At 41.5% G+C, this 24680-nt stretch overlaps 1 protein-coding gene across 1 annotated transcript in view; it reads left to right on the forward strand.

Moving 5' to 3' along the window:
• The window catches only part of PHEX (phosphate regulating endopeptidase X-linked), a 226183-nt gene that overhangs the window by 165033 nt on the left and 36470 nt on the right, over positions 1–24680 (forward strand). Inside the window, exon 15 of the mRNA XM_047765574.1 lies at positions 7257–7315. Coding sequence (XP_047621530.1) covers positions 7257–7315 — 59 coding nt within the window. The remainder of the gene's footprint in view (positions 1–7256; positions 7316–24680) is intronic.

The following is a 24680-nucleotide window of genomic DNA, read 5'->3' on the forward strand; positions in this document are numbered from 1 at the left end:
TCTACAGGTAGGGAAGTTTCCCTAGGAACTTTTGGGTTTAGGCCAGTCATGATTTTCTTCCCTACAAAATGTGGATGATGATGATAGCAACTAAAAATTGTTATTTATGATGTGCCAGTAAGTGACTTACATATTTTAATTCATTTTATCCTCTTGTCAATTCTATTAAGTGTAGGCAAATGATGAATAAGAGGCTTCAACTGAGAAATTCTTCAGCTCAGATTTAGATTATTTTCTGTTCTGCCTGCTGGTATTTTTACTCTGTTCAGCTCTGGCCCACTTCTCCAAGGTGTTTTTTTTTTCCCCTCCTCTTCTCCAGATTGGTTAGTTTCTATTAATCTGTCTTCAAATTCACTGATTCTTCTGCGTTATTAAATTTGCTGTTGACTCATTTAACACATTTTTCACTTTGATTGTTTTACTTTTCAACTCCAGAAGTTCTCTTTGGTTTTGTTTTTTTCTTTTTTTTGTCTTTTAGGGCCATACCCAGGGCATACGGAGGTTCCCAGGCTAGGGGTCAAATCGGAGCTACAGCTGCTGGCCTACACCACAGCCACAGCAATGCGAGATCTGATCCGCATCTGTGACCTATACCACAGCTCACGGAAATGCTGGATCCTTAACCCGCTGAGAGAGGCCAGGGATTGAACCTGTGGCTTCATGGATACTAGTCAGATTCGTTTCTTCTGAGCCACAATGGGAACCCCTGTTTTTTTCTTTTTAATAGTTTCTTTTTTGTTGTTGTTGTGATTCTTTGTTTTCATTGTCATCATATTTCCATTAATTACTTGAATACAGTTTATTTTAATTCTTTGAACTAATTTATAATGGCTGCTTTCAAGTCTTTGCTAATTCCAAGATCTGGGCTCACTCAGTGTTTATTGATTGCTTTTTTTTTTTTTTTAACACTTTTTCTTTTAGCATAACTTTTGTCATTTTTGAAAACAACATTATAGATAATATATTGTGCTGTATAAAGTTTGTGTAACTGGGTCACCATGCTATACAGTAGGGAAAAAATAATATATTGGGGAAATAAAAAAAAATTAAAAAATTGTTGGAAACCCCCCCCCCCCAATATATATATTGTAGCAACTGTGGATTCTGATTCATTTTTCTGAGGCTTTAAAAAAAAAAACAGCTTTCCTGGACTTACACTGTAGAGTCTGTCTTTCCTATGGTATGTGGCCATGGATGTCTCTCCTCTTTTTTTTTTTTTTTTTTTTTTTTGTCTTTTCTAGGGCCACACTTGCGGCATATGGAGATTCCCAGGCTAGCGGTCCAATCGGAGTTGTAGCCACTGGCCTACGCCACAGCCACAGCCACGCCAGATCTGAGCCTGTCTGCGACCTATACCACAGCTCACGGCAATGCCAGATCCTTAACCCACTGAGCAGGGCCAGGGATTGAACCCGCGACCTCATGGTTCCTAGTCGGATTCGTTAACCACTGCGCCACAATGGGAACGCCTCTCCTCATATTTTAAATTCTTTTTTTTTTTTTTTTTAGTTTCTCCTCATAGAGGTTTTCCTTGTGTCTGCATACCTTAGTCCTCAGCTAGAGATCAGGGTAGAGCTTGTGCTTAAATACCTTGAACTTACAGGGCTTCTGCCCTCTGCCAGTTGATCTGTGTGAGGGTTAGGAGGATACTCAAAGTCACTGTTCCTAGGGCAATTCTCAGTTGCCCTTGGAGCTTACTTTCCACTGGGCTCTCTTGGGTCTCCCCTGTGCACATGCTTAGTTTCCCAGTCAGTCAAGGATATGTGGAGAGCATAGCTCACACTTTTATGATTCTTTCAGTTCCAGGACCTTCTTTAAATTTCTGGCTGGTCTATAGTTCTCTGGTGGGAACTATAACTTCAGGCTAGCAAAGCTGTGGGTTTTCCTCATTTGTTTTCTACCAAGTTTATCACTTTTAGTTGGAAAAGTAGTAGGTTTTCACCTCCATCCCCAATTGAATTCAGCCTCATCCCCCACCTCCCCTACCCTGTGAGCAAAACTGATGGTTTTCCAGCCAGCGCTATCCTAGTAAAATACATTCTCACTGACTGAGCTGGGAGGGATGGGAACAGTCCCAGACAAGAAGGCTATAGACTCTTGTTCTACTTCCTCTTAAGTTCTAGCAGTTCAAAATTAAATGTTTTTCGGTTTATAGATTGCCTTTGATTAATTCCCAGACCCCTAAAGTGGTTAGTTGTTGACACTTTTGTCCATTATTATGCTTGGTTTTTGTGGAAAGGATTTGTTGTCTTTTTCATTGTGTCATAGCTGGAAGCCTGACTTCCATGGCCATTTTTTTTTTTTTCATGTCCTACTTTTTAACCTTGGCTGATATTCTGATCTCCAGATCTTTGTCTGGTTCTTCTTATGGTTTCTGCATTTCTTGTTTCTCTCTCTCTTCAAACTTCCTGCTCTAGGCCCTTTACCCTTCCTTGGTTTAAGCTGTGATTACAGCCTCTCGTTCTTAGCTATGGCTCCCGTCTAGCCATCCTGCCCTCTGTCCTTCAAATTTTCTTACAACATGTACCTACAAAGTAAGTTAAATCATCCTGCCCTTTCAGATCTACTTCAGGTAAGTTCAAACTCTTGTTTTTACAACTTGTGGAAGTCTCACCAGTATTTTTGTGAATTTTCAGGATCTTCTCAGGAACTCTTCTATGTTGGTGATGCTGCCAAGTTAATTCTTTAATTTCAAAATGTCATTATTCATTTGGATGGGTAGCAAGGCCTGGGTTGCTAATTGAAAAACAGCTAAATGTGTCATTTTTAACATCATCCTAAAATACTGATGGGGTGTAAGATTTTATGACCTTGACTATACCTAATATTTATGCTTTGGAAAAGTGCTAGCTGACTTTGTGGGATTAAGAAAACTGTGATTTGTATTGTTTTTTTTTTTTCTCTGTCAATGAAAACAAATATCTCTTTAACAAGGAAGTTAGATTGGTTAACGTGTCTGGAAAAGTTCTCCAGGAATGAAAATCAGTGCAGTGCTAGTAATTCCTCGGACTTTGTGTCTATTTCACGGAAAGCAAATGTTAAGAAATGTAAGGTTATCTTTGCATGATAAAGTGATATGATGGTCAATTTTTTGGGTCTTTTTAGGGCTACGCCTGTGGCATATTGATGTTCCCAGGCTAGGGCTCCTGTGCCACAGCACAGCAGTGTGGGATCCAAGCTGTGGCTGTGACCTACACCACAGCTCATGGCAACGCCGGATCCTTAACCCACTGAGCAAGGCCAGGGATTGAACCCGCATCCTCATGGATACTAGTTGGGCTCATTACCACTGAGCCATTACAGGAGCTCCTGGTCATTTTTTAAAAAAGAAATTTTGGGCTACTCCTTTTCAGGCAAGTGGGGAACTTTGGCTTCATGATACATATTGGCTTTAATTGACATCTTTTAGGTCTGAAAATTCATGAGTTAATGGAGGGCGATTCTGGACTAGCTCCACTATACTAGTTTATTTTGAACAGCACATCATGATCGTATTTCCACAAAGTCCTGAAATAACATTTTGCTTCTCTGTGGGTATAGGAGATAAGCACCCTTTATCTTTCATTCTCATGGAATCCATTTTAGCTGCTCTAATGTGCATTAAGAACTTTCTAACGCAATGGGAAATGTCAGCAAGAATGAACTTAATTGGGTGGTCATCCCTGAAAGTACATATTTAGGGGTTGGTTTTCAGAATTGTCACTTCATCAGCTTGCTTAAAAATAGAGGATTTACTTCACTGCTCAGCTTGAGTCAAAAGTAATTTCTTTCCCTTAGGATCCTCTTTTTTTGACAGAAGTGATTTTAAGCCAGTCCCTATTAACTCACTCTCATTCTACTGTGACCAAACATGTCTGCATTTTTTTTCTCTATTTTTTGAAAAATAGGTAAAAATATACTGAATGTCTATACAAATTATGGTCCTGCTCAGAATTTTTGTTTGCAAAAGCATTATGTACAGCATGGAATGGGATGGATATAATCTACAGGATATGAGAAAGCAATAAATAGTTTTTCCATTCCATATTCCCTAGACTATCTTTAAGAGTCTGTAGATAAAATGTAAAACTTTAGCCTGATGTATATGTTTTATATGGTCCAAAGAAACCAAGGTCCCAGTGTCTTTTCCTTTAGATTATTGCATTTCATTATCATACTCCTGTATCCCATTGTCCACTCTAATTTCATCTCCATATATTTTTGGATTTGAAATTTATATGAGACCTGTTCCTACCTTGTCTACTAAATCCTTCTCCAAACACAGACTGCAGAAACGCCCTAAAGACATACTAAAAGTGGGGGAAAAAGGACATACTAAAAGGAATTTAAAGCACTTGAATGACACTCTTTGTTTATTCAAGTAGATGCATACATAGCAATAAATTCATTTAAATATATTTAATGATATTTTTTGATCAGCATGTACCACTTGGGCAATAGTCTTAGACCATAAGGAACTTAAAATTCTGCTGGGAGTTAAGTTGTGCAAACTCATATGCCTTCAGGACCCAATCAGTTAACAAACGATGACCTAAACAGTTGTAAATGATAGGGAGTGGTGGAGACCGTGGAGAACTGGTGATTGTACACTTCATTTAAAGGAATTCCAGGAGTTACCTGGTGGCACAGTGGATTAAGGATCTAGAGTCACTGCTGTGGCTTGGGTCACTGCTATGGCGTGGATTTGATTCCTAGTCTGGGAATTTCCACATGCTGCAGGCTTGGGCAAAAAAAACGAAAGGAATTCATATTTGGTACTTTTAAAAGCCAATGTGTTGAGCAAACAAAACATTTTTTTCTGGGAAAATTCAATCCATTGGGTAGGACTTTGGACAGCCAGCTTTTCAGTGTTTCAGTTATCTATTATTGTATAATGGCCCACTCCCAAATTTAGAGGATTAAAGCAAAAATAATTATTCATATTTCTGTCTCATAGCTCTGGTGGTCACTAGGCTCAGCTGGGTGGTGCTCGCCCCTGGTCTTCCACGTAGTTACAGTCAGATGGTGGTTGGGGCAGGAGTCATAAGGGAGGCTTCCTCTCATAGTCTAGTGGTCGATGCTGGCTGTTGACTGGAATGCCTGCCATGGCCTGTCCATGTGTACTGGGCTTCTTTGTGGCATACTGTTTGAGCAAGAAACTTGGAAGAGCAAGTTTCCTAAAAAGAAGGGGGGCAGTGTTCATGTATGCACCAGGGGAAGTTGCATCACCTTTAATTACTTAGCATTGGAAGTCATGTGGTATTTCTACTGCATTTGATGCTTTACAGGTGAGTCACTAAGGCTAGTCCATAATCAAGAGGAGAGGAATTTAGAATCCACTTCTTAATGGGAGGAGTGTAAAAAAAATTGCAAACACATATGAAAACCAGCACAGGCAGCCTTATATTCGAGAATAGTAAAGCTAAATGAGCTCAGATATAATCATGGAGCTATACAGAATATTTAACGGCTGCCTGGGTGTGGATACTGACCCATGACAAGAAATCATAGCATCCACAACTGGTAGGCTCTGTTAAAGCAGCTACTTAATATCAGTTCTGGGTATAATCAGGGCTCCAAATGTGTCCTAAAGTCAGCAGGAGCTCTGGAAAGTGAGGAAAGGTGAGATCATGCATCTCATATGTTTTAGGAATTCCTTTTTTTTTTTTTTTTTTTTTTGGCCATACCTGTGGCAAGCAGAAGTTCCCAGGCCAGGGACTGAACTTGTGCCACAGGTGTAACCAGAGCCACAGCAGTGACAATGCCAGATCCTTAACCTGCTGAGCCACCAGGGAACTCACTTTTTATCTTGCTTTTGAGGAATTCTTGCTGAAGCTTCAGACGCCCTATAAGGATCCATCTGGTTTTTTGATTTCCTTGTTTTGACTTCCTTTGTCCATCAGAAGTTAGGAACACTGTTTCCACATGGCTCTTATCCTAATGTTTTGAAAGTTTATCCTTTGCTAAGGAAGGGGAGTTGGGAAGGAGGGGAAGAGAAGAGACCAGCTCTAAGAATACACGTTACTTTTTGAACATACTGTGGTTCAGTCCAATGTCATTTAGAAGCAAGGTTGAGAGGCACCTTCTCCCCTCTTGACCCAAAGAGCAGACATACAAATGCTGGGTTCTTTGTGTTTTAGTTTTCTGTTGCTGCTGTAATGAATCGCCACCACCTCATTGGCAACTCACAACAACACAAAAGTACTACCTCACATTTCTATAGGTTAGAAATGTGGGATGGCTCAGTTGTTTTCTCAGCTCCAGGTTGCATAAGGGCAATCCAGATGTCGGCTAGCTGGGCTCTTAGCGGGAGCCTCTGGGAAGCATCCTCTTCCAGTCTCATTCAGGCGTTAGCAGCTCCACTTCCGTGTGGCTGTAGAACTGAGGTCCCTACTTCCTTGCTGGCTGTCATTTTTGGCTCTTGATTATTATTATGTTTTGAATTTCATCAATAAAATTATATAGAAAATTTTCTCTCACTGTAGAAATACCTATATAACATCCTTGGTTTTGGCCCGTGAAATGCCTAAATGTTTATGATCTGTTTACAGAAAAAATTTGCTGAGGCTGATCTAAGTGACCTCCTGTGTATTTAAAATGGACGGGCAGCTCTTCATAGCTGGAAGGGGTTCCCAAGATCTCTTCATGCAACAATTTAGTTTTATAGCTGAAACTGAAGCCCAGGAAGATAGGCCATTTTCCCACCACAACCCAGCTAGTTAGTGATAGAGCCAGAATAAGCCATTAGATCTTTTGGTGCTTAAGTCAGTAAACTTTCTCCTGGAGCAGGCAAACCTCTGGCTAGCCTGGTTGTGCTTCATTTCTCTCTACGGAGACTTCTGTTTTGTCACCAGCCCCATACATTTAATGGACACTTCAGAGGTGATGCAGCATAGAAAGCTCAGCCCCATGGATCTGTTGAACAGAGCCTGCCAAAGAGCAGTTTGTTACTGGGTCTCCATCTGTGGGGAGAGCCCTTTAGATTCAGGATTTTTCATTAAAGCTCTTTATAAGCCCTGCTGCTTTTTCCATGAAGTTAGTAACAGTGAATAACCAGGCATGTTAATAGATTCTCATTGAACCATGTTCAGTTTAGGATAAGACTTTGCTGAGCAAAGCAGTAGCCCTAAACTGAGGCGATAATTTCCCCGCGTGTCCCACTTCCCCATCATTCCCTGGTTATGTGCTAATAAATGCCACCACATTTTATGTGTTCTTGCTGCCCTCTTGCCTGGGTAATGAGGATCACTTGGTAGTGTTTCTTTCTCTCCCTACAGGTGGTTTACAAATCCAACCACAGTCAATGCCTTCTACAGTGCATCCACCAACCAGATCCGTGAGTACTGGCTCCTTGTCTCCTTGTTAATGTGACTCACAGTGGAAGGAATGTTGCCATGACTGTTATTTAAGAGTGTAGTATTCTTTTTTTTGTTTGTTTTTGTCTCTTTAGGGCCGGATCTACGGCATATGGAGGTTCCCAGGCTAGGGGTCAAATCGGAGTTGTAGCAGCCGGCTTACGCCACAGCCACAGCAATACCAGATCCAAGCCTTGTCTGTGACCTCCACCACAGCTCACAGCAACGGTGGATCCTTAACCCACTGAGTGAGGTCAGGGATTGAACTTGCATCCTCATGGATGCTAGATTCGTTTCTGCTGTGCCACGATGGGAATTCCAAGAGTATAGCATTCTTTATTTCCCACCAAAAGTGGCCAAGTATGTTGGTGAAGGAAGTTTGTTTCCCTACCCATATGCCCAATTTTCCTCATCCTCTTTACCTTATAATAAGTCTTTTTAAATAAGCTTTACAGGGAGATCCCTTTGTGGCTCAGTGGTCATGAACCCAACTAGTGTCCACGAGGCTGCGGCTTTGATCCCTGGCCTCACTCAGTGGGTTAAGGATCCGGCGTTGCCATGAGCTGTGATGTAGGTTGCAGATGTGTCTCGGATCTGATGTTGCTGTGGTTGTGGCATAGGCCAGCAGCTGTATCTCCAATTTGACCCCTAGCCTGGGGACTTCCATGTGCCGTGGTTGTGGCCCTAAAATAAAAGGGAAAAAAAAAAAGCTTTATATAACCATTAAGTTTTTGTTTTTGTTTTTTGTTTTTAAAAAAACAACAATAAATAGTCTACAATGATGTTGGCCATGAAAAGGAACAAGCTTCCACTTTTTTTACTAATGGCCTTAATGATTTTTGTCTATACTCTTTTATTTTTTTCTAGAATCAATCAGGTAACTGGGCAGATTTTCAAAGTTGAAGGGACTGTAAGGAAAGCTTTGAAATGCTCTAATTGATCCTGGGGTGTAAAATCTTACATTTCTGGTATTTACGTGAATTGGGTACATAATTATAAATACCATGATAAGTTTATAAATTATTAAAAATCAGATTGGCACAAATTAAAAATCAGGCAGCACCAGCTGTTGGCAACAGGGACACATACTGCTAGTGGAAGTGTAAATTGGTTCGCTTACTTCGAGGAGTAGTTTGGCAACATGCAGAAAGGCCAAAGATGGGCACACATATCCGTGAATATCACGTGACCTCTTGCCACGTGTCCTAATGCTGTTAGTCAAAGTGTGGTCCTGTGACCAACAACAGCAATGTCCCAGGGGAACTTGTTAGAAGTGCAATTTTTCAGGCCCCAAGCTTAGACCTGTTGTTCACAAACTCTGGGTGTGGGGCTCTGCAGTCTGTTTTATTAAGCCCTCGAGGTGACTCTAACACAGTTTGGATAGTGGTGCCTAGAGAAGTCTCGCATGAGGAGGTCCACGAGCGGATGCTCATAGCAGTGATTTTGTGTGTGTGTATGTGTGTGTGTGTGTGGAATAGAGCAGCATTGAGCTCAACCATACATTTTACTTTTTTTCCAAATGATTTTGATTTTTTCCATTATAGATGGTTTACAGTGTTTTTTTTCAGTTTTCTATTGTACAGCAAAGTGACCCAGTCACACATATTCATATATACCTTTTTTTTCTCACATTATCCTCCATCATAAGAGACTGGATATAGTTCCCTGTGCTATACAGCAGGATCTCATTGCTTATCCATTCCAAGGACAATAGTTTGCATCTATTAACCCTAGATTCCTAGTCCATCCCACTCCCTCCCCCTCCCCCTTGGCAACCACAAGTCTGTTCTCCAAGTCCATGAGTTTCTTCTCTGTGGAAGGGTTTATCTATGCCGTATATTAGATTCCATATATAAGTGATATCATATGGTATTTGTCTTTCTCTTTCTGGCCTACTTCACTTAGTATGAGAACCTTTAGTTCCATCCATGTTGCTTCAAATGGCATTATTTAGCAGTGTTGTTTATGAAGCAGCAAAAGGGGAATAACTTGGGTCTCCAAAGGAAAACGAATCATACATGTCATGTTCCCACAAGGGCATGCCACACGACAGTGACTAGGGAGTGACCAGAGTGAGATGTATTAACATGGATGAATTCCACAAGGAATAGGCTGTATGGGGGGAAAAACTTGGGAAAATATATGGAGTTTGAGACCTTATAAGTAGAGTTGAAAAGCATGCAGAGCAGTTCTCTGTATTGTCTACAGGGAGATCCATATGTGGCAAAAGTATGAAGATGGTCCCGAGACTGACCGACACTGAGTACAGGTTGGCAGGACCTATTGTGGGAGGGTGGACTGCTTGGCTGAAGCCCTTGATGGTTTTTCATCCCCCTGCACCGCTTCTGGTCTCCACCACTCTCCCTGGAGTGGTGAGCACACCTCATCTCTCAGATTTAAGCATGTCTCTGTGCTGTTTGTTGCGTGTGGGGGCTGGAATTTAGAAAGACTGGCCACTCTTGACCATCCCTGGATTGCCCCATCATGGCTGCCTCACTTGCCTCCCTGCTTCTGAGCTTACTCCCCTTCCATCTATTCCAAATAGAATATTGCAGCCATTTTGAGATGTTTTACTATCATCTCATGTCCCTCCTTGGAGCAGAACCTGTTATCAGCATCCCATCTCACTCAGAGTAAAGGCCAAATTACTTAAAATGGTTCAGGGGCCTCTTATCATGCTGCCTTTATCTGCCCTCTGTTCCAGCCCTGCTGGCCTCTCTCCTGATCCTAGAGCACAAAACACTCTCGTACTTGGGATGCTCTTTGCCTTGGAGAACTTTTCCAAGTGACCCGCCTGCTTTGCACTCCCAGTTCCCTCCAATCTTGCCTTGAATGCCACCTTCTCAGTGAGGCTTCCTGTCTGCTCACCCTCCGTGTTTGCCCTCATTCTGATAGGTTTCCCTGGCCATACAGGACAGCCCACTTCCAGCAAGCACATCTCCTTAGAGTCGTCCTCGTGTGGCCACTTTTGGGAATGGCAGTCTCTGGAGGGCTTTGGTGTGGGAGGGTAAGTGGTGAAGAGAACAATCGGCTGCTGGTGTATTATTATTGTGAAAATACCTTTGCTTTCTCCTTTATTGAGGTATAATTGACAAAAATTTTATGTATTTAAAATGTACAGCATGATGGGGTTTTCTGTAGCTCTCAGTTGAGAACTAAGCTCCATGTGTTACATGGGAACATATGATATTTTAGATATTTTATAACTACTCTTTATAAGAAGTTACATGTATAAATGTGAATTATAATAGCATTTGGAATAAATTTTTGGGTTATACCTTTTTAAAATTATTTTAAAAGAAAATGTCATTATATACATGCAAAGGAATATATATAACATGCTAGAACTCATAAAGTTATAAAGTATTTAGCAAACATATGATAAAATAAATATATGTTTATGAACCCACCACCCATTCAAGAACTGGAACATTCCTGATGCCATTGCATCTGTCTGTGTTCCTCCCTATCCCTTTCTTCTTCCTCATCATAGTAGTACCCACTAGTCTCATTTTTTTGTTTGTCATTTTCTTATTTTTTTTAAAGAAAATAAATTTTAAACCATATGTACATCCCTAAGCAATATATTCTTTTTGCTCAATTTTAGCATGATAAGAATGGCATTATATCACATGCAGCCTTAAGCAACTTTGCTTTTCATTCAACATATTTTTAAGATTCATCCAGGTAGCATGTGGCATTAGGTTTTTCCATTTTCACTGCTGTGTAGTATTCCATTGTATGACTGTGCCCCAGATTACTTATCTGTTCTACAGACCTATGTTTCCCCCTTTTCCCAGGTTTTTGCTGTTATGAACAATGTTGCTTTGAATATCCTGCACATATCTCCAGAAACAAGTGTTTGGGGTATATACTAGGAGTGGAGTTACTGGCTTATAGGGTATACAAATACTCAACTTGCCAGATAACACCAGATGTTTTCCAGAGTGAGTGTTCCAAAATACAGTGTTCTCGTCAACTCACTTTCATCCCTTCTTGTCATTGGTAGACGTAACTGTCATCAATCTAGTGAATGTAATCAATCAGTTCTTGTGCAAGAAAAGGCATTGAGAGAGATTCTTCACCATTGTCTCCACCTTCACTTAAAAGTGTCAGTGAATGCTTACTGCTCTCTGGGGAATTTAAATATGCCTGGTGATACTTCTGCCTCCAGGATTTACCCCAGCTCAGCCTTTTTCTTATGTGGGAAGAGCTGATCTTATTGGAGTTTACTGAACAAGCAGCCATTACAGAATAACCTAGTGGTTTCTTGAAAGCTCATGAGCAGAGGGGCTTTAGAATGAACAATTTGGAGCAGTATTTTAATTAAGAGATTCAAGCTGTTTCTTTTTTCCTAATGACCAGCACTTGCTCTTATTGTAAATTACTTTCCCAGGCAAGATGACAAGGAATCCTTTGGGTGACTTTTTTTTTTTTTCCTCTCTCTCTCTATTTCTGATTTTCTGGACTATGGATTAAGACAGGTGGAGTTCCTTCTTTTACATTTCCCCATTGGGTTTCCTGGGACTCCCCACAACCCACAACTGCCTTCTTTTTGCTTCACTGAAAAAGTGAAAAATTGAGGTGATTTTCTAAAATGAACATCTTTATTGATTAGGGGCTGATTCTGACAGCATGTGGCCATCTGTTTAATTGAGTTTCACATCTCAGATGTAACTATACTTAGTAACGTGATTTATGAGAATTTCATTCAGTTCCCATTATCATTTTCTGATGGATGCCATTTAAGTCAGCTTCTGCATGCAATAGAACCTTGAAGAGAAAATAGAAAAACCTGTAGGTTTTTTGTTTTTTACAAATCCATGTCTGTATGTGATATCCTATGATCTGGGGCCATCTTTCCATATTAGATTTTTATAGGGTGGTTAAAGCTTATTTTCCTGCCCTTGACAAGCTGGGTGGCAGTGTCTTCAGGCACAGAGTATGTTATGAAATAATAATGGTTTAAGTCTGTGGGGTGGGGAGTTACCCTCAGGAGCTGTTGCAGAATTTGATTGTATTTGAACTGATAAGGTGGTTAAACAGGAAAACAAGGAGCTAGGGTTATCAGTGCCTAAGCTTGAGTTCCCCTAAGTCTGTGATAAATGCAAATCTGGTCTTCCTGCTTTTAGTAGGGAAACAGTGAGGATCTTGATGGCAGAGCTGGAGGGCCACTGATGGAGTTGCATGACCTTGGTCAAGGTGTTTCTCCTTCCTGACCCCTCTTGTCCTTATCTGCCACATGCTGAGGTTACCTAGTCTACAGAGTTTTTGGTAGGATTTAGCAAGATCAATTTGAAAAGTACCAGCATACTGCCAAGGTCAGGGTTTTGTATGTGGAAAACTGGCACACCAGTAATGCCTGGGAGAGCCAGGCTATCACAGGTTTTACAGCATAATAGGAAAATTGGGTGGGGGGCATTTTGAACTTTTACTCTTAAAAGGTTTTATACATTAAAACAATGTTTTTGTACATTAAAAATTACAACTAACTTGGAAAAGTATTTGGCGGTTGGTTGATGTTCCTCTTACCCAGAAATTCCACTCTTGATAAATGGATCCTCTGCCCATCAAGAGACAGGTACACGGATGTTCATAGCAGCTTTCCTCGTAAGGGTAAAACTCCGGGAAGAACCTGATTTCCATCTGCAGAAGAGTAGGCAAGTGAATTGTGGTATATTCATACAATTGGATGTTGCACAGCAATGAAAAAGAACAAACTGCCGCATGCTACAGTATGTCGAAATGCCACTGACTTCAGGCTCAGTGAACACTGCATGGTTCAGCTGTATAAAGTTTAGGAATAGGCAAACGAATCTGTGACCTTAAGTGATAGAAGTGAAAATAACGCTTTATTTCAGGGTAGTGACTGAGATGCGGGCACAGGAAACATTTTCTTGATCTGAGAGGTGGTTGCACAGGTGGCACATGTGTAGAAACTCACTGTGTTCTACCATTAAACCGTTTGCCTTTGTCTAGGTAGTACCTCAACATAAATAGTAACAGCCCCATTCCCCCTTTAACATGTTTAGAACAGCAGGTAGCCTGCATAGACATCTGGACTTAAGACAGGTTACCTTGGGCCAAGCCACCAGAGGTGTAGACCAGGGATCAGCAAACATTTTCTGTAAAGGGCCAGACAGCATATACCTTTGGCTTTGTGAACCAAATGATCTCTGTTACAAATTCTCAACTTTGCCGTTGCAGCCGCAGACCATTCATAAGCAAATGGGCGTGGCCATGCTCCAGGAAAACTGTCTCCATGGCTGTAGTGCCAACCCCTGGTGTAGAGCACTGTGAGGGGATGGGATCCAGGGAGCCTTGTAGTGGGTTCTGACCCGGCTTCCAAAGTACTTTGGATCTAACCGGGTGGTGGTACGAGAAGCGGGAGGGTGGGCAGCTCACAGTTGGTTCTTATTTCCACTACTGTGGACTGGTCTTCAGAATAAAATTCATTTCATATATTCACTATCAATGTGTGTCTGCATAGTGCTTCATTTCAATATTAGTTTTTTATCTTCATAGGTCTCAAATCATATTAAGGAGTTATTTTAAGCAAATAAAACCTTGGCTTGAAAACAAGCAAGGCCTGAGGGCTAAAACCAATGATTTTATTATCTTCGCTCTTATATACAAAGGATTTAGTTACCTCAGTTTAATCACAGATATTGTGCTAAAGAAAATAAGCCTTTGTCCGGAGGCTGGGCTTAGGCTGGCATCAAACTCTAAAATTAATCCTGAAATCAAACATAGATTTGTTTTGCTGTTAAGAAAATAACTGTGTTTCAGACTGGGACAATTTCTCATACTTTGCTGACCCTGCCTAAAACCATAAAGTAGAAGCCAAGTTAGCAAACACTCACTTGCGGCCCCTACTGGACTTTAATGAAATTAAATCCCTGAATCCACGTGACACTCTGGGGAGAATTTGAAAATGATCTTGCATAGTTTTGGAGCTAGAAGGTAGGAAACTTTAAGTGACACCTAATCCAGATTTCTCACTATCTAGAGGAGATCCTGACACTCAGAGCAGCAATTCTTTGTCATTTTTTCTACTTAGTTAATATTTATAGAGCCCCCATGATTCTCCCTTCTTGGTGTTCACACCCCTGTGAGGTCCCCTCCAACACGGGATAAGGCTGGATCTCTGTAACTAAAAGGATACTGTGGAAATGGCAGCATATGAATTCTGAGGCTATGTCATAAAAGACTGTCGCTTCTGCCTTGCTGACGTGGATTGATCACTCTGGGGGAAGCCAGCAGCCGTGTCATGAGGGCACTCAGGGGGCTGGCAGAGAGGGCCATGTGTGCGCCTGCCATCTTGGAGGTGTAGCCTCTAGTCCAGCCAAGCCTTCAGATGCTTGCTGCCCAGGCTGCTGTCTCGACAGCCACCTCATAAGAGACCCTGGGACAGCCCACCCAAATAAGCTGTTTCTGAATTCCTGACCTGGAGAAACTGTGAGTAAGTAAATTGTTATTGTTTGGAGCTACTCTGTTTTTGGATACTTTGTCATATAGCAAGAAAGGAATAATAGAGACATTATAAGTTATTAGTGGCCAGGGGAGGACTCAAAATCAAAGTCACTAATAACTTGCACTAATAAAGGCTACTTAACATCTTTAAGCCTCAGTTTAATTGTCTATAAAATGGAGATAATAGTCATGACCATCCTATAGAGGTGTCGTGAAGATTAAAGGGGAAAATGGGAGTTCCCGTCGTGGCGCAGTGGTTAACGAATCCGACTAGGAACCATGAGGTTGCGGGCTCGATCCCTTCCCTTGCTCAGTGGGTTAAGGGTCCGGCGTTGCCGTGAGCTGTGGTGTAGGTTGCAGACGCGGCTCGGATCCCGCGTTGCTGTGGCTCTGGTGTAGGCCGGTGGCTACAGCTCCGATTGGACCCCTCGCCTGGGAACCTCCATATGCCGCGGGAGCGGCCCAAGAAATGGCAAAAAAAAAAAAAGGGAGGAAAATGAATGTAAAATGCTTGGAAGAGAGACTGGCTTGTAGTAGGTAGGCAGTAAATCTTAGGGGATAAGGGTCCTCGCTTTTGAGGTGTTGGGAGACTGACTTGTTACCAGTCATTTATCAGACATCCTGGCGAGTGTGTGGCTGAAGGGTCTGCAGTGCATCCTGGGAGCCACAGAGCAAAGGCCATTATCTGAAGGAGTCAAGATTGGCTTCACAGTGGAAATGGCATTCGAGTGGGCTTTGAAAGGAAAAAATTCTGTAGGCAAAGAAGGTAGGTTGGAACAGGCAGAAGAAGTCCTGGCTGTTGCAAAGACACCACATGGCAGAGCGTGGCACAGGCACAGATGGTGAGATGTCACAATTGCTGGGGCACAGACTGCATGTGGTGCCACAGGACAGAGGCATGATGGGAGACACTATAGAAGAAGTCGATGAGGGCCTCGTAAACCACATTGAGGAACAGGACCCGGGGAACTAGTATAGTTTTCTTTAGGAGGCAAGAAACTTATGTTGTGATTCTTTGGTCTTAGTCTTAAAGATCATGGCTTGGAGCAGGGAGCGATTGAGGCCACTTAGGCCAGCTAAGAGTTTGGCAAATGATTCAAGGGAAATATGGAGAAGGTCTAAACTTAGGCAGTGGCAGTGGTGAGAAGAGTTAGGGTAAATCCCAAAAGATTGTTCTCAAATAACAGTGTAGTGATAATACAGGTAGTTTCCCAGCTTTTCCACTGATGCTTTGAAGGACTCCCATGAACTGGAGATAATTGTTCTGTGCAGCCACTCTTCACTGAGAACCATGAATGTGTCATGCATTGCGCTGGATCCTTTAACATATATTATCTCTAATCTTCACAGTGGGTCTCTGAGCTTGGCATTGTGGCCCATCTTATAGAAGAGGAAACTGAAGCTCAGGGAGGCCAAGTAACGTGTCAAAGAGCACACAGCTAGTAAATTGCAGGGCTGGAGTATAATCCAGGTTCTGTGGTTACGCATTCTTAATTTTCACCCTACACTGTTCCATGCTGAATCAGAACTGTAAGAATTACATGAAATGATACATGTGGACACACTTGCAAGAGGATAGAAGCATGATGTAATTGTATGTTACAATAATCATTATTATATTCTGCCCTCCCCCATGTTGGGTGGGGATTGTTTCTGTTGGGTATGGAAAAGAGATATTACAGGAGGTGTGAGGGTCAGAGGTCAGGCAGCCCCCAGGTTGCATGGATTTCATGTCCTGAAGGCCCGTGGCATCACGCATCTGTTGATTGTCGCCATCTGTAAGAGTGCTGCTCTCTGCAAGCCCTTTGGCTATGCCCATGATTTCCTTCCAGCCTTGGATTCAGATAGAGGGTGGGAGAGTTATTTGAGAGGTTTCCTAACCTACGTTAAAAAGAATATTTTGTTGTACTATCCCAAAATGTTTTACTTCACAAAGTTTACTGTGACATATTACAGTTTTTGTTGCGTTGAAGTTAAATCACGAGCAAGCTTGAAATAGTGTGCCAGATTGCCCAGTGAGGCACCTAGCAAGGCTGTGGGACACCTGCTGCAACTATTTGAAGATGTTCTTGCCCTGGTCTAGTCGAGGACTCTGGAGGTCCTGACACAGGCCCCTGTCTCTGAGGCCTGACCAAGGAGGTGGCCGAGAATGACAGTCTGGGTAGTGCCACCAGAGCACAAAGGTGTTTTCACCTGGGGAGCCTGCCATCTTGTGGTATTCCCATAACTGGTGAGTCCCAGGACTTATGCCCAGAGGTGCATATCTACCACCTGCCATGAAGTTCTGAAAACCCCCGTGGAGCAGGACAGTGGCTGTTTGCAGGCAGAGGGCCGGGCAGGTTTGCGCCAGGCCTGGGAGTAGAAAGCACCGGATGATTTTCAGGATCAGTCTGCTGAAAGAGGTGTGGTGTGAGGGGGCCGTGCACTGGGAGTGGCCTGGATGTGGGCCAGGGTGAGGGGAGCCTGAGGAAGCTGGAAAAGAGCCATGGTGGTGGGAGTCACTCAGGGGCCCATTGCACTCATTGGTCTCGATGGTCACGATCTCACTTGTCCTCCCTTGAAAAAAAATCAACTGTCTTTGACCCTTATTACAAAAGTAGATCATATTTATTGTGGAAAATCGAGAAAATTTTAGATAAGCTAAAAAACATTTAAAGATAATCATTTAAAAATGGCTCCTGTTAATAATTTTTGTTGACTATCTCTCAGACTTACGTTTACCGTATTGAAAAACTGAAATTAAATATGAACTCATCCAGTAATACCGTTGTTCCTCACTGAGAGTTGTACCATGAATAATTTTTCCATTTATTACATATTCTTCTAAGTCATCGCACATAGTATTCCACCAAATAAAATCTCCTTAATTTCTTTAATTTCCTACCCATAAACTGTTCCACTATTGTAACAAAAACGCCCCCCCCCAAAAAAAAAAAAACACCAAAAACCTCTGTGATAAGTTTTGTGGCTATCTGAGGCTCTTTTTTTTTTTTCTTTTTTCTTTTTAGGGCCGCAACTGTGACATATGGAAGTTGCTGGGCTAAGGGTCCAGTCGGAGCTACTGGCTTACACCATAGCTACAGCAATGCTGGGTCTTTAACCTCCTGATCAAGGCTAGGGATCAAACCCTCATCATCAAATATACTATGTTGGATTCTTAGCCCCACTGAGTCTATTTCTTTACTGTAAATTCCTAGATGTGGAGGAATTGCAGAGTCAAATGGTATGCTCAGTTTAAGAGGTTTTAAAATACCTATTATGCTACTTCTCTTGAGAAAAATGGTACCAGTTTATATTTTCATTAACATTAGATTAGGTGATTTTCTTTTGCTGAGTTAGGCATCCTAAAGATACCATTGGAAGAGCTGCATAAAGAGACTCTGTTTTGTGGATCTAACTGATAAGGGGAAAATGTTTTTTTTTCTTTTTTTCTTTTTTAGGGCTGCACCCATGGCATATGGAGGTTCCCAGGTTAGGGATCTATTTGGAGCTACAGCTGCTGGCCTCTGTCACAGCCATAGCAGTGCAGGATCTGAGATGCATCTTCGACCAACACCACAGCTCACGGCAATCCTGGATCTTTAACCCACTGAGTAAGGCCAGGGATTGAACCTGCAACCTCATGGTTACTAGTTGGATTCGTTTTTGCTGCACCACAATGGGAACTCCCCTCTGAGGGGAAAATGTTAGTCAGGTTTTCAATTAGTGACATCACACAAGTATTTGTTGAGCTTCTCCTGTCCTCTGTGTTCTCTGACCTCTAGTGTCACTTTGGAACACCCAGGACAGTAGTCGAGCATATGAAAGGACCCCTGTGGGAATGTGAGTAGAATATGATATACTGAGCTGCCGAGTGGGGGGAAATTTGTGTTTTCTCTGCCAGATGTTGCTATAGCAGCAACTCCCTAACTGTGGCCCCTGGATCAGCAGTAGCAGCAGCACTTGTGAGAAGTTGGCATTACCTGGTCCCATCCCTGACCTCCCAAATCAGAAACTCTGGGGGTGGGCCTAGCAACTTATGTTTTAAGAAGATTTCAACGATCCAACCTCTGCTAGACGCTGAATTTTGAGAACTGCTGAGCTATAAAAATACAGCAAATGCAGAGGAGGTCCAGCTCTGTTGGGCGAAGGTCAGGAGGCTAGCTTGTCCTGGTTTGCCTTGGACTGCCCCAACTATAGCACCAAAAGCTCCACATCTCAGGAAGCCCCTTCAGGCCTGGGCAAACAGGGATGGTTGGTCATCCTGGTAAAGAAGAGAAGGTTCTCTGTGTTGCAGCCCGGGACATAATTATGGCAGGAAAATGGTAGAAAGGCCAGAAGAGATGGTTTCAAGATGGAGGGTGGGTTTTAGAAGCTGCTTTCTGCTTGTCAATTCTAGGCTGATAGATATGGTGGCAGGAGGTTACCTGCAGGAAGCCAGCAGATGGCTAAGGCATCTCGCTGAATCCCTTGACACGAGTCACAGCTGTTAGAACTTGATATTTTCTGGAAAGGGGAGGGTTGGCATTCACCAAACTACTGCAAGATGCCAAATTGAAAAAAAAAAAAGCCACTATTAATCTTAGCAGTGATGACAATGAAATCCCTTTACAGCAAAAAACATAACCGAGAGTGCTTTGTAATTGCAGCAATTTCCATGTCCCAACTGATGGCCCCCTCGATTTTAGAAGAATGGTATCTGGCTTATCTGATTATAAGAACTAATCCTCAATAAGATGTAACCATCATTCTCTCTTAAAGTGAGCATTCATCCTGGATTTTCCAAAGCAGTTGCAATTAAAACTATTTTTGTCCTTTTGTACAGTCATAATTTATAAGCCATGTAAAGTTTCAGTTTTGAAAGAATAGTCTGCAAAATTATAATAAAAATATCTAATCGTATGTTACAAGCACGGTGTTGAGGAGCAGTAAAGACAAGAGAACGAGACAAGAGGGCTGATATAGATACATCAGTTAAGTTACATATATAAGCAGTTCCTTGTCTTTCCAAGATTTCTGAACTTGTTTGCATATTAGCATCACCTGGGGAGCTTTTAAACACACTGATGCTCGGGGCTCCATCCCAGACATTGTGATGTTGAAAGGTTTGGAGCAGGGGTTCGGGCATGGTATATGTTTTATTTATTTCTAATTTTTTTGTCTTTTTGTCTTTTAGGGCTGCACCCACAGCATATGGAGGTTCCCAGGCTAAGGGACAATTTAGAGCTGGAGCCGCTGGCCTGCGCCACAGCAACAGCAATGCGGGATCTGAGCTGCGTCTGTGACCTATGCCACAGCTCACGGCAAAAGCCAGATCCTTAACCCACTGAGCAAGGCCAGGGATCGAACCTGTGTCTTCATGGATGCTAGTTGGGCTCATTAACCGCTGAGCCACGATGGGAATTCCCATCATGGTATATATTTTTAAATCTCCTCAAGGGATTCTGATATACATACAGTTGGGGTTAAGGATCTCTAATCTATAGCATTGTAAATCAACTCTACTTTAATTTTTAAAAAAAGGTTTTTAAAAAAGAATCTTTATCCTGACTTAAGCCAGTGGGTTTCAACTAGGATGCACCAAAATAACCTGGAGGCTTGCTGCAGCCTCTGGTCCACTGATCTCACAAATCTTTTACCCATTAGCATACATGTGTGTATAAATAACTCCTTTCCCCAGACATGCCTATTCACCTTCTCCTGTTTATCCAGTATTTCTTTTCTTTTCCTTTTTTGTCTTTTTAGGGCGGCACCTAAGGAATATGGAGGTTCCCAGGCTAGGGGTCTAATCAGAGCTACAGCCGCCAGGCTACACCACAGCCACAGCCACGCCAGATCAGAGCTGCGTCTGTGACCTACACCCCAGCTCACGGCAGCACCAGATCCTTAATCCACTGAGTGAGTTCAGGGATCGAACCCACAACCTCATGGTTCCTAGTCACATTCATTTCCGCTGCACCACGATGGGAACTCCCTATCCAGTATTTCTTTACCGAGTTAAAAGATACTCCATTTAAAAATACACTTTATAGAGCTTTGGTATGAGTTCATCTTCCTTTCTATATTTTGCAAAATAGAATCTTTTTTTCTAGTTACATCCCTTTCCCCTCACTGGATTGTACGTTCTTTGAGGACATTTATATGTTCACGCTATTACATTTAGAATGGATAAGCCCTGAGGTCCTACTGTATAGCGTAGGGAACTATATTCCATCTCTTGAGATAGAACATGATGGAAGACAGTATGAGAAAAAGAATGTATATATATGACTGGGTCACTGTGCTGTACAGTAGAAATTGATATAACACTGTAAATCAACTATAATAAAAATAAAAATTTAAAAAAGCTTACCTGAATGGCTTAGAACATCATAGGTGCTCAGTAAGTGTTAGTGGTTACTGGTTATCTATGGAAGTTGCACCATCATTACCAAACTATTCCCAGTAGTTTTCATAATGATATTTAAATATATTAATCTCTCCAAAATTAGGGTCATAAAATATGTTCACTCAGTCAACCACCGAACTTGGAGCTATTGCACAGAACAAGTGAAATAATCAAAAGTGTGAGCAGAAGTGACTACAAGTGAATCTCACTAAGAAGTATGATGTTGCTAAGACAACATCATACTTATATTACTGAACAACATTATGTTCAGTAATATAAACATACACTTAAGGCTCTTGAAAATAACTGTCACCACATGTAATAGAATAAAGTCACATTAATACATCAAGAAATCCATGCTAAAGACCAAACATCCTATTATTTGACAAAGCTGATGGTATAATACAATGTGTCAATATAGCCAACCCCTCAATAAAATTATCACACTCATAGTGAAAGAAAACAGGCACAGATACACACTCAATGGAAAACCCAAGCATGTCTCTGCAGAAAATATGGTAACAGATTTAGTTAAGCAGTTGAGTGTGCACTTGGACTACAGATTCTCAATCCCATTGGTTTCTCCTTTAGAATTTCCCCTCTATCACTTTTGTTTTGGACCGAATTTCCTTTGTTACTTGCCCCTGAGTCTGCTGGACGGATCATAACAAATTCAATAATGCTAATTCCTTCAAAGGAGTCAAGGGAGAGGTTAAATTTAAGAATGAGCTGCTCCCCAATTTGTTTTTTCTATTTTGGCTGCTTTGCAGCATTTAGAGTTCCCAGGCCAGGGATCAGATCTGAGCCGCAGTTGCAACCTATGCCATAGCTGCAGCAGTGCTGGATCCTTTAACCCACTCTGCCAGGCCAGAGGTCAAACCTTCATCCTGGCACTGCAGAGATTCCACTGATCCTATTGTGCCACAGCAGGAACTCCAGGCTACTCCCAAATTTAGATGGAATTCGAGTTGCCTGGAATGGTACAGTTGACCCTCCTTATCCACAGGCCCTGTGGCCAAGGGTTTAACCAACTAAGGATTGAAATCCACCCTCAGATATGGTAGGTATTAGTAAATTTTCAAAAGTTTAATATAGAGAAAGGGAAGAAGCAGGTGCTCTGTGTTTTGAAGACAGATATGGAAAGTTGGAGGCTTCCCATTTTTAAAAATCTGACCAAACATGGAAACAACAGGAAATGATGTCTGTGCCAGCCTGACTATAAGTGTCTTAAAATAATCACCATTTGTGAGTGTCCAATAAATAAATAAATAAATAAATAAATAAAACCCTAAAAAACCCCAAAACTTACAAATAATAAAACTCTGGAAGGTAATACTTTCAAAATACTTGCTACGTAATTACTTTCCCGAACCATATGCTGATAGATGTGGAACTTAAAATTAATGTGGCAATTATGCAAAAGCATACAAAGAATGTAGGGAAAGAGTTTATTCATTATTGTTACGACCAAAGGACTCTGATCTAAATCAGTATTGTCTGATTTTCTCTATGTAGCATATGCATAACCATACAAAGGGAAAATAGCCTGCTTTTATCCCTTGTTTGTAGGGAGGGCTAAGAGGAAATAGGGCTGATGGAACTTGTATGGAGCTGGGTGGGGCTTTTCATCTTGTTAATATCTGCATTCTATTTTTTTTTTTTTTTTTTTTAGGGTTGCATGTACAGCATATGGAAGTTCCCAGGCTAGGGGTCAAATTGGAGCTGCAGCTGTTGGCCTACACCACAGCCACAGCAACATGGGATTCAAGCTACATCTGCAACCTACACCACAGCTCACGGCAATGCCAGATCCTTAACTCACTAAGTGAGCCCAGGAATTGAACCCGCATCCTCCTGGATACTAGTCAGGTTTGTAACCTGGTAAGCCACGACGGGAACTCCAATATCTGCATTCTGATTGAGAGTTTATTGGAAAAAAAAGGTGCCAACCTCAAAACTACACTAGTTCGGCCATGAATATAAGGGAATGGTACCAACAGAGTCCTTAATCTAAAAGGAAAATGAAAACAGAACTTCAATAATAGAATAAATCCCATTCTGGTATTAAATGTGGAAACTTAAAGAAGTGGCACATAAAAGTATCATGTAATGTTTTAGACTTTGGCTAACACAAACTTATAATTATAGGTAGTGCTTAACCTCAGTCACTCTTTAGAGTTTCGCAAAGTGCAGATTTTATTCACTCAACAAATGTTTATTGAAGGCTTACCACATCCCAGGCACTGTTCTAGCTGTGGAGGTATTGCAGTGAAAGAACAGTCTAAAGAAAAGTCTTTTTGTTATGGAGTTTGCATTTCAGTTGGGGAAAGACAGATAATATTTCATAAAGAATAAGTAAAATATGGAGTATCACAGATGGTGTCATGATAAGATATAAAGCAAGAAAGGGGTGTAGGATAATACTTGTCTTTTTTAAAAAGCACTAGCGAAGGGCTGGAGTTCTGGCTGTGATGCGTCAGGTTAAGGATCTGGCATTGCTGCATCCATGGTATAGGTCACAGCTGTGGCTGGGATTTGATCCCTGGCCTGGGAACTTCCATGTACTGCAGGTGCAGGGTCGGATGAGGGGTGGGGTGGGTATAGCATTAAGGAAGGCCTTAAGGAGAAGATGACATTTGAGTAAATATCTGAAAGTAGCTGTGCTGATAGTAGTGCGAAGTTCTGGGTTGGGGGGGGGGCTGTGGGGAAGAAAGGAAAAGTATTAATTTTTCTCATGTCTCTATCTCTCCATACAGTTTGAATTTGCTGTCCCTGAGAATATGTTTTTTTTTTTTTTCTTAGGTCTCGGCTGTGGGAGAATGGGCTAATTTTTTTTTTTTTTCCTCTACGTTTGTCTATGCTAAAAAACCTAATTAATGCAATTTTACACTAGTAACACGGATACTGGAACCCTGACTCATTGAGGCATTTAATTTTGCCCAGAAAGATGTAGCTACAACTAGGATATAACTTTATGACTTTAAAGGCCAAATAGTTGAACCTGACTCATTGAATGTGATCAGTTGTTTGGCAGTTGCGTCCTAAACAAAAGCACTTTCTGCCTTTTATAGGCACCATTTTGCTATGACTCCAACCAGGTTAGTCAATATTCATTGATAGCGTTATGAGAAAGCCCAATAAAAATGAAAGGCTAACCCAAGTAGAAAGCCTAAAGCAGGCCTTGTGATTTTCCTACATGCAGATTTGAAAAAGAGAATTTTTTATTAACAAATAATGAGGTTTTTACAACATATGGAAACCATATTTTCTTTTGTCAGAATTTTAGTATTTGGAATTATTTAACCACAGTCTGCATCTTTGCCTGAAATAGTGAAATTTGCTGGCATTGACAAATATAAGTGCAAAATACTACTATGCAAGCTTAGTTAACTGTAAAGTGTTTGTGGATAACCTTTAGAAGAATTTTCTCTAAAACACACACATGCTTGGAGTTCCTGTCATGATGCAGTGGAAACAAATCTGACTAGGAACCATGAGGTTGGGGG

The sequence above is a fragment of the Phacochoerus africanus genome, chromosome X (genome assembly GCF_016906955.1).
Source record: "Phacochoerus africanus isolate WHEZ1 chromosome X, ROS_Pafr_v1, whole genome shotgun sequence".
NCBI classification, from domain to species: Eukaryota; Metazoa; Chordata; class Mammalia; order Artiodactyla; family Suidae; genus Phacochoerus; species Phacochoerus africanus.